The 13,232-nt window shown below is 44.1% G+C and overlaps 1 protein-coding gene across 3 annotated transcripts in view; it reads right to left on the bottom strand.

The window, feature by feature from the left end:
- The window catches only part of SEC24B (SEC24 homolog B, COPII coat complex component), a 98,241-nt gene that overhangs the window by 67,883 nt on the left and 17,126 nt on the right, over positions 1–13,232 (bottom strand). For 2 of the 3 annotated variants that reach the window (XM_069743862.1, XM_069743863.1), the window contains exons 3-5: positions 12,475–12,633; positions 10,720–10,824; positions 47–130 (exon numbers count right to left, since the gene is read on the bottom strand). In XM_069743862.1, the coding sequence (XP_069599963.1) occupies positions 47–130; positions 10,720–10,824; positions 12,475–12,633 (348 nt within the window). The remainder of the gene's footprint in view (positions 1–46; positions 131–10,719; positions 10,825–12,474; positions 12,634–13,232) is intronic. The other variant, XM_069743864.1, reaches the window with a different exon arrangement.

Below are 13,232 nucleotides of genomic sequence, written 5' to 3' on the forward strand. Positions count from 1 at the left end.
AAATCCATGTGAAACACTGATCAGCGACATTTGGAGCGATATGCACCTGTGTATCCGCCTCCTTCCAACACATCGTAATTTCTGGGCTCAGACGATGCGCTGCTGGTGGTGGAGGAACTTTCATCGATGCCTGAAAACACACAACAATTACCTGTAAATGCCACTTTGTTAGGGCCGGAGATACCATTTACATTCATTAATCTACTTATCAAACATACAATGATATTACGAGACATCCAATGTTATAACAGCAGGTTGTGTCGTGATAGAGCAGCCATGAAGCCCAATCATGCGATTATCAACGTCACTAAGAAAAGTGAACTCATTATCACTTCTCCAGAGATCGGACATTCAGCTGCACAGGAGAAGCTCCCACAGGGGTCACTCCCACAGGGGTCACTCCCACAGGGGTCACTCCCACATCATTTATGGGGCTATACCTGGCGGCAAGTGCTACTTCACTCCTATAAAAATACAGACGGGGATCCAGAACATTGCCTCAATGACGTACAGGAACTTACATTATATATTCCCTGCACCTTTGCAGGGTGCTTTCTCCTACTCTAAAAGTTATTCTCATTGGGCCCAAAAAACTCATAATCACCTCCCTGACCGGTGCCACACCTCCATACCTGCTCCTATGTCCAGCGCTGGTCATGGGGCACCAGCATCCGGGAGGTGGCATGTCCTCACGTTCTGTCCTGCCAGCTTCTTCTCATTGGATGGAGTGTGAAATGGCAATGCACATAGTGGCAAGCACAGAGGAGCGGCACCGGTCTGTGAGGTGGCATGTCAGGTGTGAGGGATCGGCTCTGCAGTAGACGCTGGTTCACACAAGGGACTTCGTTCGTTGCTTCAAAACAAACAGGCGGTTTATTAAAAAGTGCATAAACCGTCAGGGTTACAAAAAAGCGCAGGGACAATAGGGCGCTTAGAGAGCGGACTAGTGGGATCACCCCGGTAGGAGATGCCTTTAAAAGGAATGTCAAAGGAACCAACAAGTGTGAAAGCTTCTGGTGAATGATGGTGCTTCACAATTCTCATGAACGCACTGTAGAACGGACAATGTGTGGACGATACACAAGATCTTCTTACAGTGACTTGCTAGATTCTCTCTATACCCCATTATAAAACTCACAATGATTCCCATTAGAACAGCTGGGGCAGAAACGGTCTCCCCCAATGGCAAATAAACCATTTATACATTCATATAGGGGTCTTAGGCCCTAGAAACGTCACTCATGTAGTTCACATTATTTATTTTACATACTTTTTTTATTTTATTTTATTTTCTATGTAAATGAGAGGTCCTTGGTGGACCCCAGAGGTGGTCAAGATCTCAGTACACTGTTCATTACAATCCTCCACACCTGCCTTAATGTTCATTGACCGCGATCACTCAAATGGAATCCTCAGCGCTGCACACACGGACAGTGTCAGAGAGCATGTTCGTCCCTCTTTCTTGTCATTTGCTACTGTCTAAGCCTATAGCAGGGGGCAGCCGCTACAGACAGGAGAGGGGGATTAGAACCCACCTACACACCGACACTGTGCATGCACGCACTTCCAGCAGCATTACTGCAGATCTGAGGATTCAAGTCAAGCAGCGCTCCAAAGGGGACGCCAACAATCAATATAAGGGGCAATCCAGAAGACTGAAATTGACGGGGCAGAATGGTACAATGAGGTCTTGGCCGTGCCAGGAGTGCATCGCAGTCGCATCATTTACAGATCCAATAAAACTTTTTTTTTTAGATTATGTGCAGCAAAATAAGTAAAATCTACACTACAGTCATGATTTTTATAGGAGCCAAGTCCGGTTTATGAAAGTATAAATTGTTTAATTTGCGTTTTAGTAGAGACAGACAGTTTGCCAATATCTGATGCATCTACCAGACACCGATATAAAAGAAAAACAAAATCCACACATACAAAGTCTGTAGGCTTACAGTAATATGCCATCTTATCCATAATACTGAAAATGTGATGCTAGAAATGAGGAAATATTATATAAAAGGATTGCTCTTATGTATGAATAAGACTATGATTTTATAGATTTTGACAGGATTACGATTTCCTCTATACCAATTACTGTCCACTTCTCATAAAAGTCCCCAGCACACACCCGTGAGAAAAAGGAAGGAAAACAGGAAACGCTGAAAAAAGCTCAAGCCAATGTTCTGGATCAAAGCGTCATTTCAAGGGGATGCCCACATATGTTCATTGAGGGCGCCATGCCTACAATTACAAAAGTCTCTCCTAGGCTCCAATGCGGTTAAAGACTCCAGCAAAATTGGGTGACTGGCAATCCCATGAAAAAAAGCAGAGAGCTCAAGGGTCCTTTACTCCACCAAGCTGTCATAAAAAATGGAATTGCCCTGCCATAACAAAATGAGATTTCGGCAGGGATGTTTCATTGCGTGGAGATGTCTAGGCGAGCTGGAGAGCAGACTGATTTGTCAGATTCTGTTCATACCACGTTAACCTCTAGCGTCAGATAGTTCTGGCCTTCACAACAGACCTTTTTTAAGTTTTCTATTGTCACGTTCTATGAGCCATCATATTTTTTTGTTTCGACAGAGCAGAGAAATAAGAAGAATTAACTGGATAGAAAAGCAAAATGAGCAATTGTAAATACACAGTGCTATATAATAAGATGACTCCAATATATTAAGAGGATAAAAATACTTCTTGAAGATAAGAGGTACACACCCTGGTAAACAGAGCATTACGGATAGGTTTATTGTATATATACATTTAGAGATAACCATGATTTATAAAGATCCTTAGGTCCCCCCCTAACACAGACTAAAGTTGGTGAACCAGAACAGTCTAATGTGTATGGGTACAGCAAAAAGGAAAAATGCAGCCCCTAAACGCCTGACGCGTTTCCAACAAAGTTCTTAGTCATAGGCATATGAACAATACATAAAAACATCTTTATATACCCATTCCATTAAGTAAAACCATGTACACCTGTTGCTTGACACGATTGGTTTACATTCATTACAAAATCAAATGTGAGACAGCCGACCAGAAATCACGAAGCCTACTCAGATTATCGCCACAAAATGGGAATAATAAAATGGGTATATAAAGATGTTTTTATGTATTGTTCATATGCCTATGACTAAGAACTTTGTTCGAAACGCGTCAGGCGTTTAAGGGCTGTGTCCCAACATGATGTTTTTGTCTTGACATGAGAATAAAGTACTGAAGATTTTATGAAGAGATGCCTGGTGCTGGACCTTTTTCCTTTCCTTTTTGCTGTTGCTATTGAGTGGTATCCAGCCACTTGTTCCTGGCACCTGTGTTCATCAGGATTCCCCTGAAACACCACTAATCCCTGTATGAGGTTGGACTAAAGGTACAGTCACACTCAGCGACGCTGCAGCGATATAGACAACGACCCGATCGCTGCAGCGTCGCTGTTTAGTCGTTGTGTGGTCGCTGGAGAGCTGTCACACAGACAGCTCTCCAGCGACCAATGATGCCGAAGTCCCCGGGTAACCAGGGTAAACATCGGGTTACTAAGCACAGGGCCGCGCTTAGTAACCCGATGTTTACCCTGGTTACCACTGTAAATGTAAAAAAAAAAAAAAAAAGCACTACATACTTACATTCCGGTGTCTGTCGCGTCCCCCGGCGTCAGCTTCCCTGCACACTGTAAGCGCCGGCCGTAAAGCAGAGCGGTGACGTCACCGCTGTGCTCTGCTTTACGGCCGGCCGGCGCTGACACAGTGCAGGGAAGCTGACGCCGGGGGACGCAACAGACACCGGAATGTAAGTATGTAGTGTTTTTTTTTTTTACATTTACAATGGTAACCAGGGTAAATATCGGGTTACTAAGCGCGGCCCCGCGCTTAGTAACCCGATGTTTACCCTGGTTACAAGTGAAGACATCGCTGGATCGGCGTCACACACGCCGATTCAGCGATGTCAGCGGGTGATCCAGCTACGAAATAAAATTCTGGCCTTCTAGCTCCGACCAGCGATGTCACAGCAGGATCCTGATCGCTGCTGCGTGTCAAACACAACGATATCGCTATCCAGGACGCTGCAACGTCACGGATCGCTATCGTTCTAAAGTTGCTCAGTGTGAAGGTACCTTATGTGTATGGGGGCCTCCCAACCTGAAACATGATGTCCAGGAGATAAGGGTTGGGCCATAAAGGTACCGTCTCACAGTGGCACTTTGGTCGCTATGACGGCACGATCCGTGACGCTCCAGCATCGCTCCAATATCGCTCCAGCGTCGTAGACTGCGGTCAAGTTAAATAAATAGGGCAGCACACTGCAGCGCCAAAACATGTAAACTTGAAAAAACGAAATTTGAACTGCATTACTGCACTAGAAATATGAAAAATGAGAGCTGGATGTGCAGGTCAGGTTTTTGAAATGTATTCTCTAGCCTTCTGATCGTGCACTCCCCGCCTCCTAGCTTCAGGTGTTTTAATTATAGTAGGTCCAATACCCCTCCACATAGAGAGAGAATTTGAGTCCAAGAAGAGGTTTTTGCATGTACCCATTCAGATGGAGACGTTTATTCTCAGTGAGGTAGGTCAAACTTAGGACCTCGTATAAGAGAGATGCCTTAACGTGGCTACGAGGTACACATAAAATTGGCCATTTTTGTGCGCTAAAAGCTCTCATTTTTCATATTTCTAGTGCAGTAATGCAGTTCAAATTTCGTTTTTTCAAGTTTACATGTTTTGGCGCTGCAGTGTGCTGCCCTATTTATTTAACTATATACGAGTTGGCGACTCTGGGTTCAGCACCTGTTCACACTCAGTCTATGTTTGGATGTGCAGGTCAGGTTTTTGAAATGTATTCTCTAGCCTTCTGATCGTGCACTCCCCGCCTCCTAGCTTCAGGTGTTTTAATTATAGTAGGTCCAATACCCCTCCACATAGAGAGAGAATTTGAGTCCAAGAAGAGGTTTTTGCATGTACCCATTCAGATGGAGACGTTTATTCTCAGTGAGGTAGGTCAAACTTAGGACCTCGTATAAGAGAGATGCCTTAACGTGGCTACGAGGTACACATAAAATTGGCCATTTTTGTGCGCTAAAAGCTCTCATTTTTCATATTTCTAGTGCAGTAATGCAGTTCAAATTTCGTTTTTTCAAGTTTACATGTTTTGGCGCTGCAGTGTGCTGCCCTATTTATTTAACTATATACGAGTTGGCGACTCTGGGTTCAGCACCTGTTCACACTCAGTCTATGTTTGGATGTGCAGGTCAGATTTTTGAAATGTATTCTCTAGCCTTCTGATCGTGCACTCCCCGCCTCCTAGCTTCAGGTGTTTTAATTATAGTAGGTCCAATACCCCTCCACATAGAGAGAGAATTTGAGTCCAAGAAGAGGTTTTTGCATGTACCCATTCAGATGGAGACGTTTATTCTCAGTGAGGTAGGTCAAACTTAGGACCTCGTATAAGAGAGATGCCTTAACGTGGCTACGAGGTACACATAAAATTGGCCATTTTTGTGCGCTAAAAGCTCTCATTTTTCATATTTCTAGTGCAGTAATGCAGTTCAAATTTCGTTTTTTCAAGTTTACATGTTTTGGCGCTGCAGTGTGCTGCCCTATTTATTTAACTATATACGAGTTGGCGACTCTGGGTTCAGCACCTGTTCACACTCAGTCTATGTTTGGATGTGCAGGTCAGGTTTTTGAAATGTATTCTCTAGCCTTCTGATCGTGCACTCCCCGCCTCCTAGCTTCAGGTGTTTTAATTATAGTAGGTCCAATACCCCTCCACATAGAGAGAGAATTTGAGTCCAAGAAGAGGTTTTTGCATGTACCCATTCAGATGGAGACGTTTATTCTCAGTGAGGTAGGTCAAACTTAGGACCTCGTATAAGAGAGATGCCTTAACGTGGCTACGAGGTACACATAAAATTGGCCATTTTTGTGTGCTAAAAGCTCTCACTTTTCATATTTCTAGTGCAGTAATGCAGTTCAAATTTCGTTTTTTCAAGTTTACATGTTTTGGCGCTGCAGTGTGCTGTACTATTTATTTAACTATATACGAGTTGGCGACTCTGGGTTCAGCACCTGTTCACACTCAGTCTATGTTTGGATGTGCAGGTCAGGTTTTTGAAATGTATTCTCTAGCCTTCTGATCGTGCACTCCCCGCCTCCTAGCTTCAGGTGTTTTAATTATAGTAGGTCCAATACCCCTCCACATAGAGAGAGAATTTGAGTCCAAGAAGAGGTTTTTACATGTACCCATTCAGATGGAGACGTTTATTCTCAGTGAGGTAGGTCAAACTTAGGACCTCGTATAAGAGAGATGCCTTAACGTGGCTACGAGGTACACATAAAATTGGCCATTTTTGTGCGCTAAAAGCTCTCATTTTTCATATTTCTAGTGCAGTAATGCAGTTCAAATTTCGTTTTTTCAAGTTTACATGTTTTGGCGCTGCAGTGTGCTGCCCTATTTATTTAACTATATACGAGTTGGCGACTCTGGGTTCAGCACCTGTTCACACTCAGTCTATGTTTGGATGTGCAGGTCAGGTTTTTGAAATGTAGACTGCGGTCACACTTCGCAATGCACGACGCTGGAGCGATAACTTCACGACGTATTTGCGATGTAGAAGCTGTTGGTTACTATGCGCACATCGTATACAATATCGTACACACCTTTGTTACACCATGCGATCATGCCGCCACAGCGGGACACTAGACGACGAAAGAAAGTTTCAAACGATCTGCTACGACGTACGATTCTCAGCGGGGTCCCTGATCGCAGGAGCGTGTCAGACACTGCGAGATCGTAACTATATCGCTGGAATGTCACGAATCGTGCCGTCGTAGCGATCAAAATGCCACTATGTGACGGTACCCTTAAGGTACCGTCACACTTTAGCGACGCTGCAGCGATACCGACAACGATCCGGATCGCTGCAGCGTCGCTGTTTGTCCCCGGCGCTGGGCTTCTCTGGTCTGGCTGTGAGCACAGCGGCCGGAAAGCAGAGCAGTGACGTCACCGCTCTGCTTTCCGGCTGCCCGCCGCTCACAGCCAGACCAGAGAAGCAGAGCGCCGGGGACAGACAGCGGTAGGTAAGTATGTAGCGTTTGTTTTTTTTACTTTAACGATGGTAACCAGGGTAAACATCGGGTTACTAAGCGCGGCCCTGCGCTTAGTAACCCGATGTTTACCCTGGTTACCAGCAAAGACATCGCTGAATCGGCGTCACACACGCCGATTCAGCGATGTCAGAGGGACCTCAACGATCAAAAAATGGCCCAGGCCATTCCGACACGAGCAGCGATCTCACAGCAGGGGCCTGATCGCTGCTACGTGTCACACATAGCGAGATCGCTACTGAGATCGCTGTTGCGTCACAAAACTTGTGACTCAGCAGCGATCTCGCTATGTGTGACGGGGCCTTTAAGGTACCGTCACACTTAGCGACGCTGCAGCGATACCGACAACGATCCGGATCGCTGCAGCGTCGCTGTTTGGTCGCTGGAGAGCTGTCACACAGACCGCTCTCCAGCGACCAACGATGCCGGTAACCAGGGTAAACATCGGGTAACTAAGCGCAGGGCCGCGCTTAGTAACCCAATGTTTACCCTGGTTACCATCCTAAAAGTAAAAAAAAACAAACACTACATACTTACCTACAGCCGTCTGTCCTCCAGCGTTGTGCTCTGCACTCCTCCTGTACTGTCTGTGTGAGCACAGCGGCCGGAAAGCAGAGCGGTGACGTCACCGCTCTGCTTTCCGGCTGACCGACGCTCACAGCCAGTACAGGAGGAGTGCAGAGCACAGCGCTGGAAGACAGACGGCTGTAGGTAAGTATGTAGTGTTTTTTTTTTTTTACTTTTAGGATGGTAACCAGGGTAAACATCGGGTTACTAAGCGCGGCCCTGCGCTTAGTTACCCGATGTTTACCCTGGTTACCAGTGAAGACATCGCTGAATCGGTGTCACACACGCCGATTCAGCGATGTCTATGGGGAGTCCAGCGACCAAATAAAGTTCTGGACTTTCTACCCCGACCAGCGACATCACAGCAGGGGCATGATCGCTGCTGCCTGTCAAACTGAACTATATCGCTAGCGAGGACGCTGCAACGTCACGGATTGCTAGCGATATCGTCTAGTGTGACGGTACCTTTAGAGTTGAGGCTTGACCCTATTGTTCTTTGGCAGATAAGAAGATAATAGTGGTTAGGCAGTGTCTTTCTTCTGGCACAGTTGGGAGAGATAGGCAAAGGTGAATGAGTGCACACGGTGGTGTGAAAAAGTATTTGCCCCTTCTCCATTTCCTATTATTTTGCATGTTTGCCACACTTGAATGTTTCAGATACACAAACACATTAAAATATTAGACAAAGAGAACACAAGTAAAACACAAAAAGCAGTTTTTAAATGAAGGTCTTATTAAGGGAAAAAGAAATCCAAAGTGAAAAAGTGATTGACATAATAACTGGTTGGGCCACCAAAGTACTGCAGTGCGCAGGCGCCGGGAAAGGTCAGAGAGGCCCGGTACTTTGTTCTGCTCTCAACAGGGCAGACAAAGTACGCCTGCGCCGGAGCGTGAAGACAAGAAGAGGACGTCATCATAAGAAGATGGGAGGCCCCGGACCGGACCGCGATGCCTATCGGACCAGGAGCGGACCAGACCGCTCCTGGGTGAGTATAATATAACCTCTTTTTCTCATCTTTCAGGATACATCGGGGGCTTATCTACAGCATTACAGAATGCTGTAGATAAGCCCCCGATGCCGGAGGCCTTAACTCATCTTCGATTTTGGGGGCGACCGGTTCCCTTTAAGTTTTCCTCACCTCAGCAGCATGATTTACAGCTATTAGCCAGCTTGATTACATGTGGGGATTACCTAGCAACCAGGCAACCCCCACATGTACTCAGCCAGGCTAATAGCTGTAAATCATTCAGTTGCCGTGATGAAAACTAAATCTCCGAACACTAAAAAATACTCTGAGGTCACCAGAACGTGCTAGGGAAAACCCGAGCAACGAGTACACTCGCTCATCACTAGTAATCAAGAGTTTGCGATAACTGGCAATGAGTCTTTTACAATGCTCTGGAGGAATTTTGACCAAGTAAATTTTGCAGAATTGTTGTAATTTAGGAGGGCTTCCATCATGAATTGCCTTTCTAAGGACATGTCACAGCATCTAAATCAGATTAAAGTCAGGACTTTGATTAGGCCACTCCAAAGTCCTAATTTTGTTTTTCTTAAGCAACTCAGAGGTGGACTTGCTGGTGTGTTTTGGGTCATTGTCCTGTTGCATAACTCATGTGAGCTTCAGCTTATGGTTACGAACAGATGGCCGGACATTCTCCATCAGCAAGTCTTCCAGGTTTTGAAGCAGCAAAACAGCCCTAGAGCATCACACTACCACCACCATATTTTACTGTTGGTGTTATGTTCCTTTTCTGAAATGATTTGTTATTTATATGCCAGATGTAATGGGACATACACCTTCCACAAAGTTCAACTTTTGTGTTGGGGGATCATCAAGATGTTTTCTGGCAAAACGGAGATGAGCATTGATGTTCTTATTACTCAGCAGTGGTTTTCGTCTTGGAACTCTTCCATGCATTCCATTTTTGCTCAGTCACTTTCTTATGGTGGAGTTATGAACACTGACTTGCAGGCCTCACTTGCCTCAGTTAAGTTCTTTTGATGTTATTATGGGTCTTTTGGGACATCTTGGAGGTGTCGTCGCTGCGCTCTTGAGGTAATTTTGGTTGGCCGGCTACTCTTGGGAAGATTCACCACTATTCCATGTTTTCGCTGTTTGTGGATAATGGCTCTCACTGTGGCTCGCTGGAGTCCCAAAGCTTTAGAAATGGTTTTATAACCTTTTCCAGGTTGATGGATTTCAATTATTTTGTTTCTCATTTGTTCCAGAATTTCTTTGGATCGTGGCATGATGTTTACCTTTTGAAGAAATTTTGGTCTGCTTTACTTTGTCAGACAGGTCCTATTTAAGTGATTTCTTGAATGAGAACAGATATGGCAGTAATCAGGCCTCCAGGGGTGTGGCTAGGGAATTTGAACTGAGCTTCCCCAAGATGTGATAATCCACAATTAAAGCATAGATTAAAGAGGAGGGAGAGCAATCACTTTTTCATATGGGGCCCTGTAGGTTTTTCCCTTTATAATAAACACCTTCATTTAAAAACTACATTTTGCATTTACTTGTGTTATCTTTGTCTAATATTTAAATTTGCTTGGTGATCTGAAACATTTAAGTGTGACAATCCTGCAAAAGAATAGGAAATCAGGAAGGGGCAAACACTTTTTCACACACAACTGATATTTTATAGATAGATAGATAGATAGATAGATAGATAGATAGATAGATAGATAGATAGAGATATATATCGCTCAAATATTATATCTATATATATAAAATTATATACAGGTTGGGTTTTGAAGATAAGTCAATTTCATTTTTCTTCATGGTGGTGGGGGAGGGGAATCCATTTTAGTTTGGTGGTCATCAGAGGAAGTAAATATTTTAATGGTGGGCAGAAACTGAAAGTATGGTTGGCCTCCTTCCACCATCATGCCAAAAAGAAGCAGAATAGAGAAACTGATGGAAAATAAACATGTGCTTCACAGATTGCATTCAGGTTCAGCCATGAAAAATTTGCAGTATGTCAGACACAGCCATATCACAGAAGAGATCATGTTAATGATTAGGATTGTAAAAAAGCTGAAGCAGACCTGCTTCCTCATCATCCTCCTCCTCTTCCTCATCATCTGAGCTGGATGACAAGGGAGTTGGTGCAAAGTTAGCTTGATTATTGACATATCCAGCATACTGCATGCCTGCAAATTATAGAAAGTACAAGAGAAATCAGACAGGAAATCACAGCAGACCGTGTACAGGACAGAAGACTCACAGAACGTCAGCTCTTCATCATAGCACTGAAAACCATGCCGCCACGTCCCTGAGGCTCTGCCATGGCAGGTATAAAGCTTCCCCAGCAGGAGCGCCATTATTGGAAAGCGTACGAGGCAGTATCATTATACCAGGAGTAGAAGGAAAGGTCCGCTCTTTCTCCTTTGTCTAGCGACTGCTATTTCTAGAAGAGAGACTTTCTGCCTAATCCTGGAGACCTGAACTATTTATTGGGGCAGAGTTCAGCCTCGATGTTACAGGGTCTACTCGTTTCGCCATTTATGGCTGAGAAGGAAATACTTATCGATATTTAAGAGAAACATAAGCGGACAGCGTTACAATGCTTCCATAATTCCCATTCACCTCTATAGGATTCATGCAACCCACCTAACACAAGGCATAATCCCGCCGAAGACAGACAGGTATTCCCATCTTAGACATAAATGGCGGAGGTAGGGACATACCTCAAATGGGAATCTTTCTAATCACCAAACAAGAAGAGGTGGATTTAAAAATGGAGGGGAACTGAAACAAAGTAGTTCATGATACGCTATATAATGGAATGTTCTTTTACATAAACTGTGATGTATCAAAACATCAGCAGCCACTAAGATCAAACTGCTGACAGTACCATGTCTATCATGCCTGCTATTTCATTCCCATGCCACTTTCAGTCCAATTAAAACCAAATATTCATTTTATTCAGGACGTGCAAAGAAAAAGTGAGAGAGTGCATGTCCGAAAAAAAAGAGAATTATGGCGCACTTTAAAGACTTAGCAAACGGTTCTAACAACCATTGAAAAAAAATAATACAGTCATTTCAATCGCATTAACTTATTCTTAAAGTGATAACTTGAACAAATGCAAAGCAACTGCATGAAGCAGAGGCAGCTGGTGGTAAAGCCTTACCTAGTGCCCACCGATCATGGCAGCCAGCCACGGCAGTGAAAGCTGTCATCTCCTATACACGAGAATCTCGAGCAGGACCTGAACATGCAGGGAGGCTGCCGAAGGAGACATATAGGCAAGGGCCTATTCTGGAAGCAAATGTATTCTCAACTTTTGCCAAGAGAATCACTTTAATGATCCCAAGAACGTAAATGGTATAAAGTGATCGGTATGTGTAAATACCAAGGAAACATACCTACAAGGATAGATATCTAATTTATATGCCCCGTACAGCCAGAAAGTGAACAATGCTGCCTGCTCCATTAATCAATTCAAGACCCCGCAATTCCCAGCGGGTGACGTGAAATTGTCGTCAAGTGCCCGCTACAGGTACTTAATGGGCACTAATTGGATGCAGGTTTTACTACTTCATCAGACCAGACCTGACATCCGCCAAACAGGAGCTGCTGATTGGTTGTAGTGGGGAAGGTGACAACAATTTGGTGTCACCCGCTGGCATCACTGGAACGGCTGTGCAGCGAGAGGTGAGCATCCTGAATTGATTAAGCAGGGGTGATCCAGTAGCGCACGACCCCGGAATCTTCCATAGATCAATTCAAAATGATACAAGTTGATGGAAACTCCTAACACCAAACCCTTTTCTGTGTGTTCTTGGTAGGACGGTCACCTTGCTGTACTGTGGGCTGAGCTGTATGTGGCGGAGCCGCAGATCCCGCTGACTGGTTTGCAGAAGGCGGATATGTTGCCGTTGAGTTAGTAGCTGATACCGCTGAACTGGGTTGTCCACGATCGGATGTCTGTCCGACTGCAGCACATGCAGAAGACGCTGAGGGGCGAAAAAAAAAGAAAAGTTGGTATAACTTTATAACCCTGACTACTACAGTACAAAGTACCGCCTATAGTATTCTTGTTTTCCTACAGGACATATGCATGTATGGAATATTTATATAAACCTTTAATTTCAATCCACGGAGTGTAAAGGGTGCACTTTTTTCTGCATTTAACAGTTCTAGACATGTGAATTCATGACATCTCATGTCCACTGTGGGGTTAAAGATGCTGAACTGTGCATTTTTCCTTACAGGGTTCTATGGAAGCCTGAAAAATGCAATTGTATCTTTATGCCTAGAATTGCAATGTTTCAGCACTAAAAATACATTTGCACCTAAAAGATGAAAAAGAGGGAAAGTACAACAAACACATAATCAGAGCAGATTACATATTTTGGTGAAGACATGCAAAGAAAAAAACATGGAAAAATGCACCTGGGAGCAGGAGCTAACACTTTAAATGATTTTCCACAGCAATTAAAAAAATAAATAAATAAAATAAATAGTAGGATAAGGTGTCCATGTTGCAGATAAGTGAACAAAATGTACATCTTCAAACTTTCCAGCTTTTTTTTTTTTTTTTTTTATTGAATTT

This window comes from Ranitomeya imitator, chromosome 1 (genome assembly GCF_032444005.1).
Source record: "Ranitomeya imitator isolate aRanImi1 chromosome 1, aRanImi1.pri, whole genome shotgun sequence".
Classification (NCBI taxonomy): domain Eukaryota; kingdom Metazoa; phylum Chordata; class Amphibia; order Anura; family Dendrobatidae; genus Ranitomeya; species Ranitomeya imitator.